This window comes from Dipodomys merriami, unplaced genomic scaffold (assembly GCF_024711535.1).
Source record: "Dipodomys merriami isolate MVZ:Mamm:240054 unplaced genomic scaffold, mDipMer1.0.p SCAF_24, whole genome shotgun sequence".
Taxonomy (NCBI): domain Eukaryota; kingdom Metazoa; phylum Chordata; class Mammalia; order Rodentia; family Heteromyidae; genus Dipodomys; species Dipodomys merriami.
In genome coordinates, this window is record NW_027203826.1 from 19,744,783 (window position 1) to 19,768,384 (window position 23,602).

General features: G+C 51.0%; 1 protein-coding gene across 1 annotated transcript in view; it reads right to left on the reverse strand.

Moving 5' to 3' along the window:
• The window catches only part of Lhx4 (LIM homeobox 4), a 44,420-nt gene extending 32,035 nt beyond the window's left edge, over positions 1-12,385 (reverse strand). The window contains exon 1 of the mRNA XM_070034117.1: positions 12,169-12,385. Within this exon, the coding sequence (XP_069890218.1) occupies positions 12,169-12,244 (76 nt within the window). The 5' untranslated portion in view covers positions 12,245-12,385. The remainder of the gene's footprint in view (positions 1-12,168) is intronic.
• Between the last annotated feature and the right edge of the window lie 11,217 nt (positions 12,386-23,602).

The window sequence follows — 23,602 nt, forward strand, 5'->3', positions numbered from 1 at the left end:
AAAGATTATACCCCAAGACACACACATGCATTTTTATACAATCTTACCTGGCGTAACCTTGTTATTTTTATTTATTAGTATTATTTTTATTATTATTTTATTGATTATTATTATTTCAATCATAGGGCTTGAACTCTGGGCCTGGATGCTCTCCCTGACCTCTTCAGCTCAAGGCTAGCATTCTACCAGTTGAGCCATGGCACCACTTCCAGTTTTCTGGTGGTTAATTGTAGATAAGAGTCTCACATGGACTTTCCTGCCCAGGCTGGCTTTGAACCGTGATCCTCAGATCTCAGCCTCCTGAGTAGGTAGGATTACAAGCGTGAGCCACTGGCTCCAGGCCTAATCTTGTCATTTTTAGAGAAGGAAATGTAATCTCAAAGTCACTCCTTGCACAGTAACATGGACATAGTATACAGGATTCATATACACCATACCCATACGTGTGTTCATAATCAGGCACACACAGAGAACACAGACTATACCTTAAGTACACAGGTGCACACACATATCTTTCTGAAATCAAACTCCATAGAAAGGAAGCCATCCCTGAGCCAAGGAGCTGTCCACCTCTGAAGCAGTGGTGACGGCTGGGATTGAGTAACACAGAAAGCATGGAGAAAATAGAAACATTTCTTCAAGCACACACACACATATGTGCATGCATGCGCGAGCCTGTAATCCTAGCTACCCAGGAGGCTGAGATCTAAGGATCACAGTTCAAAGCCAGCCTGGGCAGGAAAGTCCATGAGACAATTAACCACCAGAAAACTGGAAGTGGTGCTGTGGCTCAAGTGGTAGAGCACTAGCCTTGAGCTGAAAAGCTGAGGGACAGCACGCAGGCCCAGAGTTCAAAACCCATGACTGCAAAAAAGAAAAAAAAAAAAGAATGAATTTGAAAGTTTTCAATTCTATGTAGAATTTGGGCCTTCAAATCCTTAGGTCTGCTAAATTGCTTACAGATTGCAGATTGGAGTCAGACCCTGAATGTTATCTTGGGTAAATGACTAAACCTCTTTGAGCCTGGGTTTTCTTGCCTATAAAATGGGGATAATATCAATCTGTTCTCATTGTGCTGTGATCACATTAGCCAGCAAGTGCCAGCACCCAAGTTCAATGGCCAGCTCCTTTCTCTATTGATACTTTATCAACAAGATGAATTTATATATTTAATGTGCATCAATATTATTTCAAGGGATTGGGGGTATAGTTCAAATGATAGCATGCTTGCCCTGCAAGTACAAGGTCCTTATTCACACAAGGAGTTCAAGTCCCAGTAACACACACACACACACACACACACACACACACACACACACACACACACAATTATTTCTACTGTTTCTATTTCCCCAAATACCCCTTTCTTCTCCCTCACCCTATCAAATACTCAAAGTTCTTCTCCAACCTCCTAATTCTCAAACAGCTCATTGTAAACCCCATACTAATTAATGTTATCTAGAGAATGGACAGCAAATTGAACAGCAACATTACAAAAGTTCAGTCTCTTTGGAATAAACAAATTTAGCATTCATGACTGTAATTCTAGTTACTCAGGAGGTTGAGCTCTGAGAATCAAGTTTCAAGGTGCAAATTCTGTGAAACTATTATCTCCAATTAACCAGCAAAAAGCTGGAAGTAGAGGTGTGGCCAGATGGTAGAGTGAAAAAGGTACAAGTCTCTCAGTTCAAGCAGATTCCTCCTTAGAGAGCAAATTTGCCTGTGAATGGTGACAATATTTGCAAATCTCCCACATGCACTAATTCACTCTTATCTAGAAAGAGTGAATTAGGTTCAAAGTAGTGTTTGAAGTTTACAGCTTTCTAGTTTTGCTTACAGACATCTAAATATTTTCCTCTAGGCATTTAGATGTCAGCTATGAGGCTTGAACTCAGGGCCTGGGCGCTGTCCCTGAGCTCTTTCTCTCAAGGCTAGCACTCTACCACTTTGAGCCACAGTGTCAGTTCTGGTTTTCTGGTGGTTAACTGGAGATAAGAGTCTCACAGACTTTCCTGCTCTCCATGGCTTTGAACTTCAATCCTCAGATCTGAGCCTCCTAAGTACTATGATTACTGAGTGAGCCACCAGCAAATGCCCAGCTAACAACCTTTTTGTTGTTGTTGCTATTGTTGTTATTGTTGTTGTTATTGTTGTAGGGCTTGAACTCATGGCCTGGGCACTGTCCCTGAGCCTCATTGTGCTCAATGCTACTGTTCTACCACTTGAGCCACAGCGCTACTTACATTTTTTTTTACTTGATAAAATATGGTTACACATACTTTGGTGGTGGCCATAGTCTATTTCTTCATTGAGGAAGCTAAACAGACCCGGAAAGCTGTCTTCAGTGCACCTGCAGTGATGTAGTTGGTAAACACCAGTTTTATTTTTTCAGAGTAGCTCATCAGAAAAAAAGGGGGGCTCCATTTTTACACCTCCAACTCTTCGAAATGAAAAGGTCTGATGTCTGTTGCAGACCAAATACCACACCTCTCTGGTGATAAGCAATATGTTCTGAGAATTTTATTCCCCACTCATGTTTCATTTCCAAGAAACTGCTCTCAGAGAACCAGGGGCGACCAAGAAACATTTCACAGAGGGCTTATGTTTCTTTGATCGATTTTAATTCTTTGAAAAATGGTATTTTCTATCTCCTTGGTCACAGTAGATCAACAGGGCAGGGGACAGGGATATCCACTAAAGAGTCTACCTTTAGAACCAGCACAGCTGACAATAACTTCCAAAATGCATTTAAGAAAGTCTACCTGTCTGGAAGGTAAATTGCAATTTTGAATATTTCTACTGAAATCGTAATATGAATGCATTACTTTACTATTTTTAAATAAGTTATTTTGTATGGACAGGAATAATGTGCACTGACCATGTTCCAAGACCAGATTAATATTCTGAAAAATTTGAACTTCTATGTATATCTTTGAGTCCTTTGAAGAAATGCTTTTTAACTCTTTGGGACAAATAGATTTCCTTTTCTTCATAATTTGCATTGACAGCCTAATATTTAGGACAATATTTTCCTTGCTGCTTCAAGCAAGGATCCTTCACTATGCAACTTGTGGTTAAGGATGGGAGGGAGAAAAGACAGAAAGTGAAGGAAGGGCTGAAAATGCTCAAGGAACATCGGACTCATAATCTGACTTATGACATTGCAACCCCCTTATACAACACCTTAAAAATAACAGTAAAATTTCTAAATCTACTCTTTAAAAAAGGATCCTTTAGGGTTTCCTGATGCAGACTCTTGCTCACTGAAATTGGCTATTTTCTTGGGACACCAAAAAGCACTTCAACTCACCCTGTATGTAGAGCGAAGCTATGCCCCACTTATTTGGAGTGTCTTAAGATCACCAGCCCTCAACATTGTCAAACCCTTTCAAATCAGCATACTCAATGTTTCTTTTCTTTTTTTTTTTTTTTTTTTGGTGTTTTTTTGTTGTTGTTGTTGCTGTTTTTCCCAGCCGCCCTGTAAAGTGGATATTGAAGCCTGTGAGACCAAAGAATTTCACTAAAGCTACACAGTTGGAGGAGGTGGAGCTATAAATCTTCTTTTTCTCTGGGGTTCTAAATAGCTTGTTTCTGAGGCTAACTGAACAGGAGGCTCACCAAAGCTACCTCTTTTGGAGATTTTTTTTTAAACCTCCAATCCTTTTGTAGGTGCCTTTATCTGAATAGATGGCTGATATATGTTTCCAAAATCATTTCAGTTTATTAATTTACATTTCTCTACTGGCTTTTAGGAAATGTATAGAGAGTACTGAAATATTGTATATATGTTTTTGTTTTGGATTTTTCCATCAACCATCAAAGACAGATGATATTACTCCATTTACCCAGTACAAAAGCAAAAGGATGTTTAAAAAAAGAAAGAAAGAAAAATAGGGAGCTTGGGAAATAACTCTCATGGGAGGGAGGGGGACTTATTGATTTGGTCTCCTGATGACTAATAATTCCAAAGTATAGTCAGAGTTTAAGGTCACAGGGTCTACCAAGTTACAGCATACCTGCCTAACTCATCCCTGAGTTCTGAAATACTCAGCTCTGAGAACTGAGATTTCGTTTAATTAGAATTGAAGCTTCACGACTCCAAAACTATTGCCAAAATAAATCTTTCCAACTCCAAGGTGCCACAATCACTGCTGACAACAAAAATCCTGTTTTCTGGCCACAAATCAGTCCTCTTTTCAATCCCCTGATAATGTGACTTGAGGAATTGGGGCTGATTCAGCACGCACTCCGGACCAGAAGCCGGAGTGCTGGAGCGCCAGGGGTCCGCAGCACCCAGCAAATAGAGAAAAGGTGGACACCATGGGTTCCACCTCCTTCTAGCTTTTATTTGTTGTTAAAGATTCTTAGTTCTTTTTTTATGGAACAATCTATAGTTTTCTCTTATATTTTTGTCTATTCTGAACCAATGTGTTTTGAAGAAACAACATCATTTTAAAAATATAAAAATTTTCATAATCTAGTTAAGAAACAATCATGAAGCAACACTGCTAAAGCATCAAGTATAAAGAGAAAAGGCACATTGAACATTGTGGTATTTCATGGTGGTGATAGAGACAGCCAAGGGGCCATCTCCAAAAATACTGCAGGAAAAAATCCAATTTTAAAAATTGGCATCACACTTAAGTTAAATCATATTGTCAATCCTAGTTATAGGCACAAACATGCTTTAAAATACGTTGCTCTGCAACATCTTGCTATCTAATTTCTAGTTTGTTTCTGACAAATGTCTAGCGAGCTGCAGAAAGTCCAAGACCTCTTTTGGTATCAGAAACAGTCACTTCTAAAATAATCTTTTCCTTTTGTTCCCTTTGAATCCTTTCTACCCTTTCCACAGGGGTCCTATTTATCTTTGTGATCTGAGGCGCCTCTGAAAAATCTCCTTTGTTCTTTTTCTGCTCAGCTACTTCAAAATTGGTAACCTCTCTAATTTTTTTTTAAGAAAGCAGATTCAAAAATGTCCTGGAGATAATGTTGATGTTACCACCGTAAGGCTGTAATTTGGATAAATTTTTGTTAGAAATAGTCTGACAACATATGACATACAGAATGTCAACATGTATTTGCAGGGACAGAGGAAATGTTGTCATAGGATGAGCATCATACCTTCAGTATGATATTGAGTACTCTCAGTAACTGCAAATGAAACAGAAAATTACGTGAAACAATCCATAACACATCTCTTTCCACTCCATTCTCACATTTAATCATTGCTCAATCTCTACAACATATTTTTCTGATGTCTCGTTCTGTAGCAGTATTCCATATGTTTGGCAACCTCTCCCTCATGAGAAGAAACTTTCAATTAATTTGGCTTCCAGTTTTGATCTATTAAGCGACTCCCCAAACCAATCCCTTAACCCTCTCACATTATAATTAAAGCAAATCATACTTGTAGAGATTTGGAGAGGCAAGGTACCACAGTCAAAAATCTGCATTTAAACCCAGACTGATAGAAGTTAGGGATGGAAAGAAATTCGCCAAAATAACAGTGGGGGTTAGGACTCCCCTCCCAATGGTTGTCCAGTAAGCCATGAATAGTTACCACAAGCATATTTTCCAAGGGGGAATCAATTTCAGTTTTGTCAATGAAACTCGACCTGTCCACTTACCCCTAACACCAGTGCCTCAAAATGGTTGATTTGTGCTCCATTTTGATCAGGGCTCCCCTAAAACTGAGAGTTTTCAAACAACAAACGAACAACTCAGCACCTTCTATTTGCAGTTCATTTCTTCCGACCACAAACAGCCCAGGGTAGCTTTCACCCCACACCTGGCACCTGAGCTTCCTTCCCAGGGCTCTTAGGCAGAGAGCTAGAGATGGGTCCATCACCCTGAATGCAGCCTTCTGGACAAAAGCACCCTTGGAAGAATACTGGTGCTGTGAATTCCAGTCCAACCCCACCTCCCCACAAAGCTTCCTTTCACAAAGCTGTGGAGGAAGCTGAGGAAGGGAAGGAGAGAGACTTGCCAGCAGTAAACCACCATTTGCTATACTATGGGCATTGCTAAGATTGGAGAACAGGCAGAAAATCATTAGGAAGTAACCCCCACCCCCACCTCCTGACCCAGCCACCTCCAAACCCAGCAATGCATCTTGTGCTGCCACAGCAAACTGCTGTTTCTCCATCCCCCTGTTTTCCCAAAGTGGGTGAGATCACTCCTTTCCTCCTCTCCTCAGCTAGACTGGTTCCAAGTCTCTGTGTTCCAAAGCGTCTCAGTTCTATGCCTGATAAATGTCCCTAATTGAAATAAATGGCACAGGTCCCTTCACCCCAACTCCACTCACCCTCCCTCATCCAGAACCCTTCAATTGAAGGAGGACACACATTTACCAGGCAGGGAAATCCACCGAATACCCACCATTCCTGTCCCCAAACAAGGGGCTCAACGGAGATTTCTTATCAAAGCAATGGCAAGAACCAGTTAACGCGCATTAACTGGTTGTGGGTTCCGACAGGGCTACGAGGCCTCGGCCCGCCCCAGGGCTGCACACTGTGCGCAGCCCCGGGCTCCCTCTGGGTTGTCTGTTAATGCAGTGCTAAGTAATCACTAATTGACTGTAACGCAGAATGAAAGGGCACTAAAATCCCAAGCAAATGGGAAGTTGGGACAATGCAAATATTTAGGATTTGAGGCTGTCTACACCTGGTCAGCGGGGTCATCGGGTCACTGTTCAGAATTGGAAAGGTCCCGAGAGCCCCGTTGTTGTCTATTCAATGGGAAGAAATTGCTTTGTTGGTTTCCCACTTCCCTGGATTCTCGCCTCACCTGCGAGAGGACTTGATTTTAAATCACCCCGGAATTTGAAGTCAGGTGGGCGGTCTCCAAGTCGTGTAAAGGGGGTCCCCAGCCCTAATCCCTCCCCCCCCCTCCATACACACACTCAGCCCGCACCCCGTCTCCTTTGTTTGGGGCAGGTAGGCGCAGCTTGAGTCTCCGTCCCCTGAACTTCTGCCCCAGTTACTCTACTTGTTCTTTCTCTTCTTCCTTAGTTTGACTCTGCAGATCTCTTCTAAAATACATGCGCCCAGATGTCTAAAAAATTATAGGATTTTTTTAAAAGTGTTCCATCGTGGGAAAAGCCGACCCCTTGCGTGACCAGGGATGAAGCCCGGAGACCTGAAGCTTGGTCCCCGGCCAGCCCCGGCCTCGGAGGTAAAAGGCGGCGCTTGCTGGCCTGCCGGGGTGCGCAGGGTCCCCGCTCCCTCCGGCGGTTCGGGATGTAGTTGGCCTCGCTCGCCGTCCAGGTAGAGATCGGCTCTCTTTTTGTTTCCCCGCAACCCTGAGAACAGAGTGGGCGATTCCTGGGCAGAACTCGGGGCCGGCGCTGCCTGCTGCTTTGGCTGCTTCCCGGACCAGGAAGAAAAGGATCAGGTCCCCCAAATCGGGAGCGCCGCTTTCCAAGGGCTAAAGGCCGCGGAAAGGCTGCGGTGCCGGCGCGGGTCTTCCCAATGTGCGGTGCAAAATGGGCCGGAAAAAGCAGAGAGATTCCAGCCCGGCTTTTGCTCGACGCGCTGTCCCCGCTCGAGCAAAAAGTCGCTGTCCTCGCTCTAAAGCGCGCGCCCAGGGCTTGGCGAATGCCACTCGGGTGCGTGTTCAGGCCTGATCGCGAGCAGAAGCTCGGAAAACAAACTGATGAAAGGCGCCAAGTGGATGGAAAGAAAGCCACCAGACACCGCAAGGCTCAGTGTGCGTGCGCTGGCCCAGAATGTGCGTGCGCTGGCCTTGTTCCCCGCCCACCCCCGCCGCCGCCTGGCTCCGTCCCTGCCCTTCCCCACTTGGAATCAGGACCGCCCGAAGGGCACAGAGCCAGCGGTCCCGTTCCGGTGGCCCTCCATCATCCAGCTCCCCAACCCCAAGGCTGTCACGTCGAGCGAGCAAGTGCGCAGGACCCGCCCGCAGGTGCGCAGCTCAAGATCCCGGAGGGAACTCGTGGATTGTCCCGCGGGGCCACCCAGACCTGAGCTCGCCCGCGGGGAACGAGCGCGGGTGGCTGGCGGGGGAGGCAGGTCGCCCTCCCCGACGCCACTTCCACCCCTCTCTGCCTCAGCTATACCTGGGCCTGGTTTGTCACAATTTTGGACTGCAGCCAAGAGAGCAAGTAAGCGCTCCCGGCGTCCTGCTGGCCGCTGCTCGGCCCCGATTCACCACCCGTCGCCCCAGGCCTCAGAGGCCGCTCGGGGCAGACTGTGCGTCCAGGTTTCCTGCCCCAGCCGGGGGGCGCTGGCCCGCGGCCTCCCACGCAGCGGAGGGGCGCGCTCACTAAAAGGAGGCCCCTCCACGGGGGTCCCCTCCGTGTGCTCTCGGCCACCCGTCCCCCCAATCTGGGCGCAGTCACGATCACTCAGGTCTCTCCAAACTCCCTTCGGAGTCGTTATCAGCTACGGCTGGGGACTGAGGAGGGATCCTAGTGAGGAGGGAATACAAACCCACAACCCGCCGGCGGGGATCCGCAGCCTGCCCTTTAGAAATTGGCGGAGAATATTCTGGTGAGGCAGGGAGGGAGGCCCGCGGGGAGAGTCTGAATCCAAACAGGATCGAATCCCTGCCTCCCCCTAAACAGGACTGGTATGTATGTCCTCGAGGCTTGTTTTCTTTTCCTCGCACCCAGAGGGATGCAGGGAACAGGAAGTGTGCTCAGCCAAGCCCGAGCCCAGAAAGTGGGCCCTCAATACCCCCAAAGCAGGAGACGTCTCCCAATGCACCCCCAAAAGAAAAATCCAGGAAAGGGCAATGAGCCATCTCAAAGAAGGCCTTCACCCCGAGCCTACCAGACACACAGCAAGTCGCCTCTTCCCGCTGGAAGCTTGCAGTGATGTGTCGGAAGACGCCCCGTCCATCCTGCTCCCCATTTGCCGCCCCCCAGCCGCCCCGGCCTGTCTCCCCCGCATCCTGAGCGGGGTTGTCCGACTCTCCCGCCAGTAACCTGGGGGCCGTGGGTGTCCATTGTCCTTTTTTTTCTTCTGAGTGCCCGGGACGATTGCGCGGGAGATGGGGGGAAACCGAGGCTAAAGGTCGGGTGAAATAGACTCTACGTCCAGCGCGGGTGGGGGCCTCGGCCAGCCCAGAACCTGCGGGACCGGGGCGCGCGGAGGGGCCCGGCCGCGGACTTCTGTGTGTGCCTTGGAAGTCGCTCTCGGCGGCCAACGCCACTCCGGACCACTTTGGGCCTCGGGCACCGAAATCTCCAACCCCCCCACCCCTCCTCCAAGAGACTCGGGTCCCGTTCCAAGGGGCCCTTCGCGCGCTCTGGCGGGACGGACGGCCCGGCACCCCGAGTGATGAGCGGGGGGCGGGGGTCCTGAGTTCTTCAGAAGACACTGGTGCGAGGCGGGAGAAGACCGAATGGAGATCTAAGCCAGGGCAACTCTACTTCTCCACTCAGTCGCTCTTAGGATCGCTGCCGGTCTCTCGTCTCCCATTCTATCCAACTTCTACTTGGGGCCAACACCCGAAAGCCAGCGGCCAGAGCGGCCGGTCGACCAGATCCCGCAGCCCCGGGGCTGTCGGAGCCTCGAGGCTCACACTTGGGGCGCCCGACCTTTGCGGGGTGCAGCAAGAAGAGGGCCAGGGCGCCACTGAGGAGTCCACCGGAAGCTGGTGGGTGGAGAAACAAGAGTAAAAGGTTGGCAGGCAGAGATTCTCGAAGGAGAGAGTTCTATCCCTTGGTAACTTTCCCAGAAGATAAATGCATTTGACTCATCCTCAGATCGGCAAAAAGAACAGTCCTATGGCTGCAGAAACAAAGTGGGTTTCAAGTCTTTACCACGGACATCGAGGTTGGGGATCCCTAGACTGCGCCCCCAAGTGCTCCATTCGTGGTGGTTTCAAGTGAAGGGGGGAAAGAACACCTCTGTGGGGGAGGAGGATACAACCTCAACCCACTGCTAGAGGGGTTGGAGTTATCCTTTCTCTTGGGGTCCCCCCTGAAGCCCCAGAGAGTGTTCCTACCTGACCCCCCCCCACCCCCGGCGCGGTGTTAGACCACCGGGTCCCGCATCCTAAGGAAGAAAGAAAGAGTAGTGTATACCTGCGAGGCTACCCTGGGCCACCTGTCCTCCTCCCCACCTCCCCTCCCCAGCACCAAGAGCCTAATAATCAGTAGCCAGGTCTGCCGCGAGTGAATGAACTATCCATGCACATGCCACAAGGAAGAGATTTCCTGAAACCTGCAGAGATTCCGCCCCTCAATTTTGGTTCCTGTCTCCTCCAACCTAGGTCACCCAAGCCAGACATGACAAAAGAGAGAGCCAGCTGCCCTCTCTTGGTTGGCAGGGCAGGGCAAACCACCTCCGATGAAAGTTCCTGTCTTTTCCTTATTAAGTTTTCCACCGTTTGAACCCAGACTCGAGGGCGAGTTCTGTACCTCCAGGGCGAGTTCTGGGCATTTGAGAAAAGCAACTTCCTGAGTGAACGGAAAACAAAAATGGAGACAATCTGGGAATTGTGCATTTCCCACCCCTACCCCCTACCCCCAAAAGAACCCAGCCATAAGAGAAGAGCCTAGGATCCTTATGTTGCTGTCCTAACAGTGCAAGACACTTGTCATTAGAGTTTAGCCTCCAGTGACCACAGCCATTAGAGTCCAAACACGCTGGATATGCAGGCTAGGAGACACTCACTCACATACACACACTTCCTCTCACACCCAGCTACAAGCACCTCAAGGACTTGTGCACTTGCTTTTGCCAGGAGTTGGCTTTCTGTTTGTGCCGGAGCTAAGGACCTGGGTCTCTCGATGTGGCGAGAGGTAAGAGCAGTAAATCTTCAACTCCTTCAACAGAGTATCTAAGCAGTACATTCTCTAATGCAAGCAAACGTGAAACTGTTTGCCAAGAGCTGCTACAATGAACTGCAAGATCTAGTCAAGAAAACCATCTAAAGAGGCTTGGATGAAGCTATCCTCTTTTCACTTCCCTCCCCCAAACTTCCCAGCGAAGCCCGCGGTACTCCCCGGCCAGCGTGCCCGGGACAGAAACGCTGCGATGGAGAGCCGGGGCGCAGGAGGGCGCGCTCGTGCGTCCGAGGTGGTAGGTAGTCTCCATCCCTGGGTGAGCCGACTCTTACACCTCCCAGGACATAGCTACAGTCCTTGAAGAAGTCGTGGGCAGAGTACAGCCCCTAGAAAAACGGAATTAGGAAACCTTACGTCTCTGAGAGGCTTGACACCCTTCCGCGGGGCTCAGAGCGGGACTTAGTCGGCGCCTGCTGCGCGCGCACCGCGGTGAAACCCGGTTGTGCTCCGCTCGCAGGTTCCCTCTGAAGCCAACTCTCCGTCCCCGAGTCAGCGGCAGAGACATTCCCTGCGGGGAAATCGTTGTGCAGAATCTCGGGACGAGCACGTCCCGAGCTTCCTGGCTCATTTCGGGCACGGAAAGGGAGAGGGCGAGGAAAGGGAGAGAGGGCTACCAAGCCTCTTCGCCCTGGATCCCCACGCCTGAGCAAAGGATCAGCCCCAAGTTCCTAACTTCGTCCCCGCGTCTCCCTCCTCTGCCTTCCTCGGGTGTCTGGAGTGTGGACAGCAGCTTCTCACCGGGGGAGCCTCGGGTTTCCGGCGGCTCAGGTGGTAGGCGCCGCCGGGCAGGAGCCGCTCGAGAGTCCCCGGGCGCGCGCGCTTGCGCGGGGCCGTGGACACCGAGTGTGTGGCCGCGGGGCTTCCCCGCCGCCAGTCCCCGGGGGACAGGGGGACACACTCTCCAACTTCCCGCCAGCTGGGGGGAAGTTGCACTCATCGTCCTGCGAGCTCTGGTCGCCACCCCGAGGTGGGGGGCGGAGGAATGATTGGAAGGAGCCCCGGCTCCCTCCGGCCTGGCCTGCAGCTCACACCCCCCACCTTGAGCTCCCAAACACCACTTCTCTCCCAGGGTTCCCAGAAAAGCCCAGGGCCGGAGGCGCGGGCTTCGGTACCCTCGGCCCCGCCAGGAGCAGGGTGCAGGAAGCTTTCCCCTCGGGCCCCCCGCCCCCCCCCCAAAAGCCAAGAGCCGAGAGCCAGGCCCTTCGCTGCCACGCACTCTGGCCGGTGCCCCTGCCCCGTGACCGCCCCTGCGCCCCGGCTCCCGGCCCCTCCCGGCCAGGGCCGCGAGCAGCAGTCCGGCCTGTTCGCTGCCCGGCGATCGAATTCAAGCAGCGAGGAGGGGGGTGTCTTACGTTGCATCGGCACGCCGAGCATCTCCGGGAGCCCCTTGACAGCCCCCTCGGCGGGGACGGCCGCGCTCTGCATCATCTCGGAGCGAGCGCCAGCGAGTCGCAGTCCACCAAGATCCCTCGCCCGCTCTCCCTCCGGCTGGATTCGGAAATTTGAAAATAATCAACCCGAGCAGGCCGCTGAAGTCACCGCGGACGCCGGGCCGCCCGCCTCCCCGGGCGACTCCACAGGCTGGCCGGCCCCCTCCCCCGCCGGCCCTCGGTCGCCTTCAAATCCCTTTGATCTCGCTCTCCGGGGCGGCTGCACACCCGGGGCAGAGCAGACGCCGCCGCTCGCCGCAGCTCTGGCTTTTTCCCCTCCTCCCTCCCTCCCTCCGCTCCCTCCCTCCCCCGCCCGCGCCCCCTCCCCCTCCACCCTTCGCGCGCCGGCCCGCGGCGGGGAGGCCGCGGTCACTCAGGCATTTTGATTCATTCACACTGCGGGAGCGGCCGTGACGTCGCCCTCCGCAGGGAAGCCCGCCCCCCGCGCCCAGGGTCCCCACCGGGCAGCCCGGGGCGGCCGGCGCGGGCCACAGTGCGGGGGAGGGGGGTCCGGGCGCCCGGAGTGAGGCCGGAGGTGCAGGAGGGCGGGGCCGCCCGGGGCGGGGCGGGGCCCGGCGCCCCCTCCCCCGCGCCCCCGCCGTGCGGGCTCGGCCCCGGGTATAAATACCGCGGTGGGCCGGGCCGCGGCAGCAGGTGGCCTGGGCTGCGGCGCTCCCTCGTTCGCTCGGGGCTCGGGGCTCGTAGGCTTTTGCTGGCCCTGCGGAGGTTCCGGGCCTGCGGCTCGAGTCCTCCCTCGGCGCCCCTCGGATCAGACCCGGGGCAGGGCGGAGCAGAGGCTCCTCAGGCCCGGGCCGCGGGGCCGTGTCCTCTCCCCTCCTCCCGCGCCGCGCGCTCGCCGTCCCCGGCTTCTCTCCGCCGCCCGGACTGAGCACTGTCGGGAACCGGTGGATTCCACCCATCCATCCTCCTCCTCCAACGGCCAACTCGGGTCCCTCCGGCTCTCCCCCGGCCCCGGCTCGCTCCCCACACCCTCCTCCCCAAGCTGGCTGAGGCTGGGACCGGGAACCACCGGTACTCGGCCGGGAACGCCGGTCACCCTGCGGCCGCGGCCGGCTGCGCCCCGGGGGAAGGCGGCCCCGGGCCCGGCGCGCGGGTGGCGGGGCTCGGACCCCTCGTGCGCGCCCCCGCACGCCCGCAGCCCCGCGTCCGCGCTCGAGCCACGCCTCCCCGCGGCGGGGCCTGCCGGGCCTCCGCTCGGTGTCCACCCGGATCGGTCCCCTGTGGTCCAGCTGCAAGGGCGGGCGCTTTGAATGGCTCCGGACCACGTGTGTGCACACGGACGCCAGAGGCCAGCCCCTTCGCGGGCTGGAGTGGCTACTGCATTTGTAAGACTTACACACTAGCAAGAGCACGCGCGCGCACACACACACGCACACGCACACACACACACAGACACACTCACACACAGACACGCACGCGCCCTTAAAACGAATTCTCAATGCTAGTTCCTGGGGGAAAACAAAACAAGGCCCAGCGCTGGAACGGGGTCTCCACGGAAGTCATCTATGGCTTGGTCGGGTGCTCCTCGCCGCCGGGCGCAGAAGGGGCGGCTCGGCGCTCCCGCCCGGGGCCCCGCCGCTCCCGGGGCTCCAGCCCAGCGACACCACCGCCCAGAATTTCGTTCCAGAGGTGAAGACAGGTGTATCCGCCCAGCCTAGTGGGAACCCGATTGGGCGGGAAGACTTTGTCCCCTTCTAGTCTTTCCCAGCACTTCCAGATGTTTCTTCTGGTGGTCCCCAAACCCCAACGCTCCCCACCTTGCAGAGTTGGTGAAGGGGAAGCTGGCGGCGGGGGGGGGGGGTGCTTTGGCCGTCCGTGCGCTCTGAATTTCTCTCCAGTGAAGAGGTCACCGTGTCTTTGGCGTGTCCCGGTACTAGGCTAGCATCCGATCTTCCTTTGCTTACCTGACTGACTCCACTACTCCACATAGAATTGTGAAAGGGAAGGGGGGGAGGACATCTGATGACGTTTTTAGGATTTACAAAAAAATGTTATCTAGAGAAATATCCCCGAGAAACACGTGGGAATGTCAGTTTCATCAGCAGCCAGAAATCAGCATGTAAATGAAAGCAACATAGTCTCTACCTCTGTTTGTTCAATGGTCGACTGCTCGGGACGGGTGCTGGCCCTGGAAATGGGCACTTTCAAAAACGCTGCTGAGATGCTCACAGACTCCCGGGGTCCGCTTGGAAAGCAATTTAGCTTTTAGTGTATCAGACCCATACGTGTTACTACCTTCTTCTAGCTCATTGCATTCTAGTAATCTCACTTTGGAGTGTTTTTTCCACAAAATTAATTTAGAATTTTTAAAAAGTTTTCTGTATGAAAAAATATATATACAGCATTATATTTTAGAGGAAAATAACCCTAATTTCCAAGGAATGAACATGGCTTAGAGAAGGATATTAAATTTGCTTGGTAATATCTTTTTACTGTCATTGGAAATAATGATAGAGTCTGATAACATACATGGGAATGCCTGTGAAATTTTCTAAAAGCAGGATGCAACAGAGTTATATGTTTAAAAAAGTTTAATGTAAAAGCCGTGCACCTACCAATTGTTGGGTAAAGGAAAATTAGGGGAAATTTTAGGTGTGAAAGCAAAAAAGAAAATATCTTCTATAGGGCAATTTGGGAAACAATGTTTTTTATTTGTTTATGGTGGGGGTGGAAAGCAGGGACCTGCACAGGCAAGATAGATAGTTAGCTTTAGCTTGACCTCTGACTGGCATCTCTAGCCCCATGATAATACATTTTATAGCCTGAAAGTGTAATGGGTTTGACCTGTAGAAATGTGTCCAAAGAAAATAATAAAAAATATTTATAAATATCTAGTTGCAAAGATGTATATAATGTTTTCAAAACAGAACAACTTAAGATTTCAGGGTGTAGCTCAGTGATACATCACATAAGGCCCTGAGGTTGGGGATGGTCCCTAGCACATCCTTTATAGATAGAAGGAAGAAAGGATAGGACAGGAAGGAAGGAAGGAAGGAAGGGAGGGAGGGAGGGAGGGAGGGAGGGAAACCCAACAATAAGAGATCATAGAATAAATTGGAATAAAAGAATGTTATGATGTAATTAGAAATAATATAACAAGAATACTTAACAATGTAGGGCTGGGAAGGTGGCTCAGTGGTAGAGCGCTTGCCTTGAATGCATGAGGCCCTGGGTTCGATTCCTCAGCACCACATAAGCAAAAAGAAAAAAGCCAGAAGTGGCGCTGTGGCTCAAGTGGTAGAGCGCTAGCCTTGAGCTGAAGAGCTGAGGGACAGCGCCCAGGCCCAGAGTTCAGGCCCCACGACCGGACCCCCCCCCAAAAAAAGAATATTTAACAATGTAAAAAACAGGAAAGAAGGAAATGGGAAAAAAGAATATGAAACAGTACAAACTTGAGGATTTTTAAAAGAAATATGCATAGAAAAAGAATATGCTAAAATGTAAATGTGAATTATCTGTACAATAAATATATTTATTATTCATTTTTTCTTTTTCCAGTTTTCCTAATAAGCACATCATTTTTCAGAGGGGGGAAACTAATGAATTTTTAAATATTGGGAAAAGAAAACAGAAGGAAATGTACCAAAAGGCTATGCAAAGTATATTTTGGAAGTATATTAAGTAAATGTACAATGAAGTATTTTTCCCTTTTTTCTTTTTCCAGATTCTCTGTGGTTATAGTTTTTCAGCAATTTCATAAAAAATAATCTATGTGGAGCAGATGTGGCAATTAATTTTGTCATTCAAGATTATGCCTCACCTTTCCCACGTGTTCTTATCAAGGTGATGTACAGAGGGGTTACCATTTCATAAGTCAGATGAGTACATTTCTTTTTGGACAATGTCACCCCTTCCTTCACTCTATTTTTCCCTCCTGTCCCTACCCACAAGTTGTGTAGTTCATTTTCAACATAGTGGCTACTGAGTACCACAGCTGCACTTGCTCACCTCAAGATTATATTTAAAATACTCTCTGCAGCTCCTGCTTCCTGGTGTGAATCTGCTAAGGTCCTGCTTGCTTCCAAAGAGGGAGGGGCTAGCCCTTCTGGGGGGAGGGGTAGTACTACTGCAGTGGGGAGTCTGCTGTGCTGGGGCTGGTGCAGGGGCGCCTGGGTCACCTCCCTCCCTTGGCAGAAGAACTCTGAGAAATTCCTGAGCCACGGAACCCGTGGGCAGCAGCTCTCCAAAATCACCCCTGCTCCTCCTCACCCCATGTCTAACCATTCCCTCTCATTCCTCTCAAATTCTCCTTTACCATTTGCACTTTGAACCCCACCCACCCACACCCACACACATGCAATGCATCTGCACCCAGTATGAGCTGAGTCCCATTGCCAAGGTCTTCTAATAATATCTACGCCTTCTAACGCATGTCGCCTCCCTCCTGACGCTTCACCTTTCCCATTTGCTAAAAGGGGGGGGGGGTAAAAAAAAAGCCTAAAAATGGGGAGACAGCAAAGGAACGGATGACATTGCCCGAAAAGAAATATACCATTACCTGCCTTATGAAACCGGAACCCCTCTGTACATCACCTTCATAGTAACCATAAAAAATCCTTCTTTAAATGGAATAGTTCAGTGTTTACTGGTGTTAACAGTTATAATAATCCTAGAAAAGTGATAGAAGAACTAACAGGCTGAAAGTTTATAACTATACCAAACACCAATGTGATCGCCTCTACCTGTAGATGTCCATGTGGTCCAGTCAGTGGTACTGTTTATCCCCGCTTGGTGTATGATGAAACCGGCCAGCAGCAGAGGGTAAGCTAGTCCCTGCCCCCAGAGAACTGGAGATTAGCTGACCCATGTCCCACCACCTCCCCTCACTGTAGAATGGGCAGAAAGACCCTGACTACCACTCAGCTTGGATTTAAGTCTCTGAGATGACTGAGCAGAGCTCTTCCTCACCAAGTCTACCTAGGGATGGGAGGTGATCTCCAGGACCCTCAGCTGACAGGAGATCTAATCCTGGAGCTAGGGCACCTCAGTAGGCAACAAAAGATGGGTCAGTGGAGGTGTGGCTTCTCTCAGATCAAAGAAACTGCTCAATAGCCAGTACAAAGGATCTGCTACATTGGAGTTGTTTACAAACACCTGCCAACCAAACCCAACGTCTCAATGAATCCAATTCTGAGGGGGAGAAATCCAGTTTCAGAGAACAGTTTTAGCTTCCATTTTTCGCAGACTTTACCTTTCTACAATGCTCCTCCACATTTTTTTTTATCTTTGGTGATCCTCGTTATTACTCATAAACATGGTATGATGATCAGGAATCAGAGAGGTTAACTGGTTTGCCTAAGGTCACACAGCTAATAAGTTGCAGAGCTGACTAGAAATTAAATCTAGCCTTTTTGACTCCCAATCTGATGCACTTTCCACATTGCTGCACAGACCTGCCTGCTTTCTAACATTTCTAACATTCTAAGAGCTTCACAGAATGAGCAAATTCACCCTTGGAGGCTAAGAATCCTGAACTCCAGCCTCTTTCTCCTCTGAGGAAAGCATCTCCCCACCTCTGCTCCTCCATCACCATCTCCAATCATCCCCTTCCTGTCCTCCTTCCTCTCAAACTCCCTCCTCTCATTTGCATTTTGAAACTGTTTCCTTAATTATTGTCTTGCCGTGGAAACCTGCTCTCCCTGGCTTGGTGGCATCCTTTGATTTATCTCTGTCTGGGTAACAGCGCCCCAATTCTCCTTGGGGAATTCAATTTTCATTCATTTTTCTGCGGGGCTAGATTGATATAGACCCTCTGCCCTGGTCCATATTACTCATCCCAACAGAGAGGACCAGGGAACCCACCCCGCAGCCGGGCCCCTGGGGAGCTTCTGTCTTGTTTAAGGAGCCACAAGGAGTTCTCCAATAAAAGGACAGGGGCCTTTGCTCTTCTCCATCTGTCCACCCAGTCCTTCCAGTCATTTGTCACGGGCCCCTTCCGTGGACCCACCACTTTGTCATTTGTCTCCTTCTCTTTCCCAGAACCTTGCAGGGATCAGTCCCCACCAGGACACTGCTCAGAAGGCCACCGCTGCTCCTCTTCAACCTGCCCTGTGTCCTTGAAAAGGGAATGGGAGGGACACAGAAAAGGGACAGCCAGCTGGCCTTGCCCTTGAGCATTTAACCCTGAAGATCCTTGCTGTGAAACAGCACGGGGGTGGGGGTGGGGGTCAGGGAGGGCCTTGGAGGTGAAGGATCGCATCACAACAGCGATGTCTGGGGCTCTGGCCTATTGCCCTGTATTAATCCCCACAAATCCTTCCAGGCCCATTCTATTTTCATCCTCCCTTTATAGATGAGAAAGGGGAAGCGCAGAGAGGTCAGGTGATATGCCCAACGTTGCACAGGGGAAAGCATAAAAATATGTTTCCAGATAATCTGGTTCTATGTCCACCAGCACCACCAGCACTATCAAACAACACTTAATAACAAATCTCCATCCGATCCATCTGATCCATCCATCCATGCAGAGTGCACAACCCAAAGAGGCCATCTGTGAGCTATCTCACTCCATGGACTGGGTACAGGAGGGAGCAAAGAATACATCTGGGGATCAGTTTTGCTCTAATTTCAGGGTGAATTCTTTCTATGAATCATCCAAAGTCAAGAGTATTCAGCCCATGTCTTGATTGGAGTATTTATTAAGCACCTATTACATGCCAGTTACTTGACTGATCCTGGGAGGGTCAAGTACATGTGTGAGAGACAAAGTCTGCAGCTTGGTCCATTCACATCTGCCCTCCTTGCCGGGGAGGGGGTGGCAAAGGGGAGTTGGAGAACTGGGTTAGATGGGGCTCAGATGCCTGGCATTCAGACCCAAACTTGGATATATTTATGGAAGAAATCAGGGGACAAGAAACTATCCCAGATGTCTCTGAGCAAAGACTAGACTTCAGGACCTCATCTTTTCTAGGAATACAGCTGGGACAGAGAATGACCCAGGGTGATGGGTGGTGATCTTTGCATTTCCCTGGCAATCCAATTCAGTCACAGCTAAAGTCAATGCACCAGAATGGCTCTTTGGGTGACATTCTCACTGGACTGGGAAAAGGTCTTAGTCAATTGTGAGAATAGTCACTTTTCCCTTTGCTTGGTAGGAAGAGGACAGGCAGGTAGAAGCCAGGTGATTCTATGTCTTCTCTTCTGGACCTATGTCTTCTGTTCTCTTTTTGTTGTTTGTTATTTTTCCAGTGTTGAGGATTGAATCCAGGGCTTCTAGAAAGCACTCTACCACTTGAGCTTTGTTCCCAGACCTTTTGTTTGTGTTTTGCTTTTGAGATAGGGACTTGCTAACTTCACCTGCACTGGCCTCAAACTTTTGATCCTCTTGCCTCTACTTCGCAAGAAACAGTGATTAGCGGCATGATACACCACACCCAGCTTTATGGTCTGTTTTCTGACTGTATCTTCAAATTTCTTTAAAAAATGAGTCTAGAAACGGCTCCTAGCTGGGCCTTCCTCCCTTCCTAATTTCCCTTGCCCACCTCCAGAGGTCCCGGATCCAGCAATGCTGCTAGGAACCAACATTTGTGCAGAGATGGACACTCAGCTGAGTATGTCACAACCCTTTTTTCTAGCCTTGACCTCATACAGCAGGTACTACACACCCTAGACCCATCTCCTTCTACAGAAGACCTTTGTGCAAGAAGATCAAGTGTCTGCACTGCTAACCCTGGGCTCTGTCCCAGAGCTTCTAACCAGACAGGATGCTGCATAAGGAGGAGAAGGAGGAGGAGGAGGAGGAGGAGGGGGAGGGGAGGTGAAAGGGGGTGGGGGAGAAGGAACTGGGAAAGGAAGGGCAGAGGGGAAAGTCCAGCCTGAGTCTGTTTGAAATAGCTGCAGGTGTCAAAGCTAATCTATAAAACAATTCCAGCATGGTGCTGGTGAAAGATTTTTACTGGAGGAGCTTAACTCAGCAGTTTCCCCTCAGGAACTGACTTACAACCAGGAAATGTAGATGTGTTAGATGTGAGCTGAGGTGACAGGAGAAAGACCTGGAAGGTTTATGGGAGGAGGAGCAGCAAGGCAGGGACTAGGCTTCAGACTCTAAACCAGGAAGACCCCAGCCCATGCTGGCCCTGCCGGAATGTGGGACCCTCACGGAGCCTCGCTTACCTCCGTGAACAGTGGGGTAGGAATGGCTCCCACCCGACAGACAAATGTGGGCACAAGAGGGACAAAGGTCCATGTGCCCCAGCCAGGCTGTCTTCTGAGTTAGCTCACGCTAGGGGCTGAGTGCAGGAGGGGACTCGGGGAAAATCTGGGGATAAGTCTTGTTTAATTTCAAAGGGCTGGAATGTAGCTTGGAAAGTGATTGCCTAACAAGAGCCATCTCCTGGGTTGGATCTCCAGTACCAAACAGGAACACACACACACACACACACACACACACACACACACACACACACACACACACACACACACATACACACAAAGTTTAGAGTGCTTAGATTATTCCTTAATTCATGCATTTATTGAGTACCTAATATAGGTCAGCACAGGTTTAGCGCATACTCAGCTGCCCATATATAAATGTTAAGTATCTTTACTGTATAGAACAGGGCTCTGAGTACCTTCCTGTGGCTTGGTCTCCTCTCTCCTCAGCCCTGGCTCACTAGGCTGGCCCTTAGCCCTAACCTTTCTGCTTTCTAATATTGACATGCAGAAAAGGGACAGGCTTTTGGTGGTGAAGAAGGAAATACTGAGAGCTTTGGGGGTGGGGGAGGGCAAAAGATTTCCCCTAAGAAAGCATTCTGCAGAAGATCTAAGTCCTTTCTGCCTCACCCCTTCCCCAAAACCTCCTCAGACCTTACCATGCAAAAGTCACCTGGTGAGGAGGGTTGTTCAAGGACCACAGAGGCCTGGGACCTGGAGTTCTGTATTTCTACTGATTTTCTGGGAGATGGCTGCCCCCCCGCCCCCCATCTGCCCCCCAGTATGATAAGCTGCAGGACTGCCATCACTGGCCACAGTGGGTATGACACACACACAGCCTGTGGCTGATCAGAAGTCAGACATACTGTAAGTATAAATTACATATTGGATTTTGAAGGCTAAATACACAGAAGAGAATGAAACATCTCATTCAGATTTAAATCTTTTTATGCAGGAGATGAATATTTTGGATAGACTGTGTTAAATAAATTAGTGTCATTCATTCCATGTATTTCTACTTTTAGCATGGCTGTAAGAAATACAAAATTACCTAAATGACTAGTATGGTCTTTTTAGGGCGCACTTGCATGGGACTGTGCGCGCACACACACACACACACACACACACACACACACACACACACACACACACACACACACACACACACACACACACACACACACACGATGCACAGAGGCATGTTGTAGTCCCCTTTTCTCCCAGCATCTAGCACCAAATGAGGGTGTAGCAGGCATTCACCCGGGATGGAAGGGAGGATACCAGCACACATAGTCCCAGGAGCCGTGGGCCTCCACCGCTGAGGGGACTCAGCTGCACAGGCCGGGCAGCTGAGCCTGAAGAGTGACCACCTCCCCCTGGCAGTTGACCCTGACCTGCTACCCATCTATTCACTGTCCGCTTCAGCTCCACCCTCTGCTCTTTTCAAGGCTCTGACAGCCAAGAAAAAGGAATTCTGGAGCTCTCTCCCTAGGGCTCCCAGAAAAGAGCACAGGGCTGGAAAGAGACCAGTTGGGGACGGTTTGAAGTTCAGGGCATACGCTGTTGGATGCAGGAAGCCTGCATGCTGAGAGCCCAGTCAACCTCACGGGCCCTGGCTGTCACTTGTACTCATTCCCCCAGCCACACCAGGCCACGGCACCCCCTTGGCCTCTCTCTGTGGTCCTGCCCTATCCCTGCCATGGCCAGGAAGCCCATGATCACGGGGCTTAGGCCAGCAGGAACCTTCCCAGACCTCCTTGAGCCCCTGTTACCCAGGGGACAGGCAGAGGGAGGGCCCAGGCAGTCACTCTCAAAGAAGGAAAGGGAAAAAGGCTTCTGAAGTTGTGCCACCCCCCATCCTCCACCCCATCAGCAGACAACCCAGGGCCCTGATTCCCTCAGCTTCCAAGTCTGTCGGAGACCCAAGACTCCCAGAGACCTGAGTCAGATTTCAGGACATGGGGAAATGGAGAGGTGGGGGTTGGCTGGAGAGAAAGCCAACTCCATGAAAGGCTGGGGGAGCTAGGAGAGTCCCCAGGGTGATGGGGAGCTGAGCTGTGTCCCAAATTGCAGGGTGTTGAGCATGTATACAGGAGGCCCACCCCCCCACACCCCTTCTCCTCCCACACCCCTCCCGCCCAGTCCCCCTCCCCAAGCCTTAGCAGGACAAAGAGAATTGTGGAAGTATAGGAACTTACCAGAGGCCTGAGGAATCTGCCTTCATGTTGAGGATGGGCAGGAGGAGCTGGTCTCTTTGCCCAGCAGCTGTGGAGACAAGTAGAATCTGGGAGGCTAAGCCCCCCATTCAGGGAGGGAACAGGGGAGGGGTCCGGGGCTGGGGGGCGGCTAGAGACTGCAGAACAGAGCCCAGAGGAGGCCTTCTCCTCTTTCCTCTGAGAGAAGGCGCACTGTTCCCCTTTGGAAGCTGGGGAAAGCCGGGTCTGCCTAGGGGGAGGGTAGCAGAGGGGCTGGAGACCGCCTCAGAGAAAATTAAATTGCACTTGAGGGCAAATTCTATTAGGGAATAGATCCTGTCTCTCAACAGCCTGCGTCCATTTAGGTGATTAGCTCAGCCCGGCACCTCCACCCAGAGCCTGACCAGCTCTGTCCCACGGCTCAGGGAGCCAGGTGGTGGCCTCTGGTGGCTCAGCCATCCTGCTTTCCTTCTGGTCCTCACACACTGTGCCAGTGCACTCTCTCCACCTGCAGCACCATAGAGCCCCTTTGAGTGAGCAAGGGCAGGCAGGAGGCCGAGGGTTAGACTGCAGGTCTAGGGCAGGGATGGGGGGGTAGTGTCAGAGGTTTAGGGGAGGAGATCACTCAGTGCTCAGAAGGGCTAGAGTTCAGGGGGCTGGGAGACTGGAGGGAGGTGGACAGGTGGAGAGGGCAGGAATGACAGTGAGGAGAGGAGCAGGAGACAGACGGATCAGCAGGACTTAGAAGGAATGAGTGGGTTCAGAGAAATACAGCGGCTGAGATTCAGAAAACGGCACGCATGATGGTAGAAGAAGTGAGCCTAACATTGACTGGTGACATACATTCATAAATGGGCTTGATACTAATTTTGGCACTTCTTGGGCTGTGAGACTACCCCTGTGCACATTGAAGAGCAACCAACACTGGGGACTTGGGCTGGGGGCGTAATTCAGTTGTTAAGAGTGCCTGCCCAGCATGCACAAAGCCC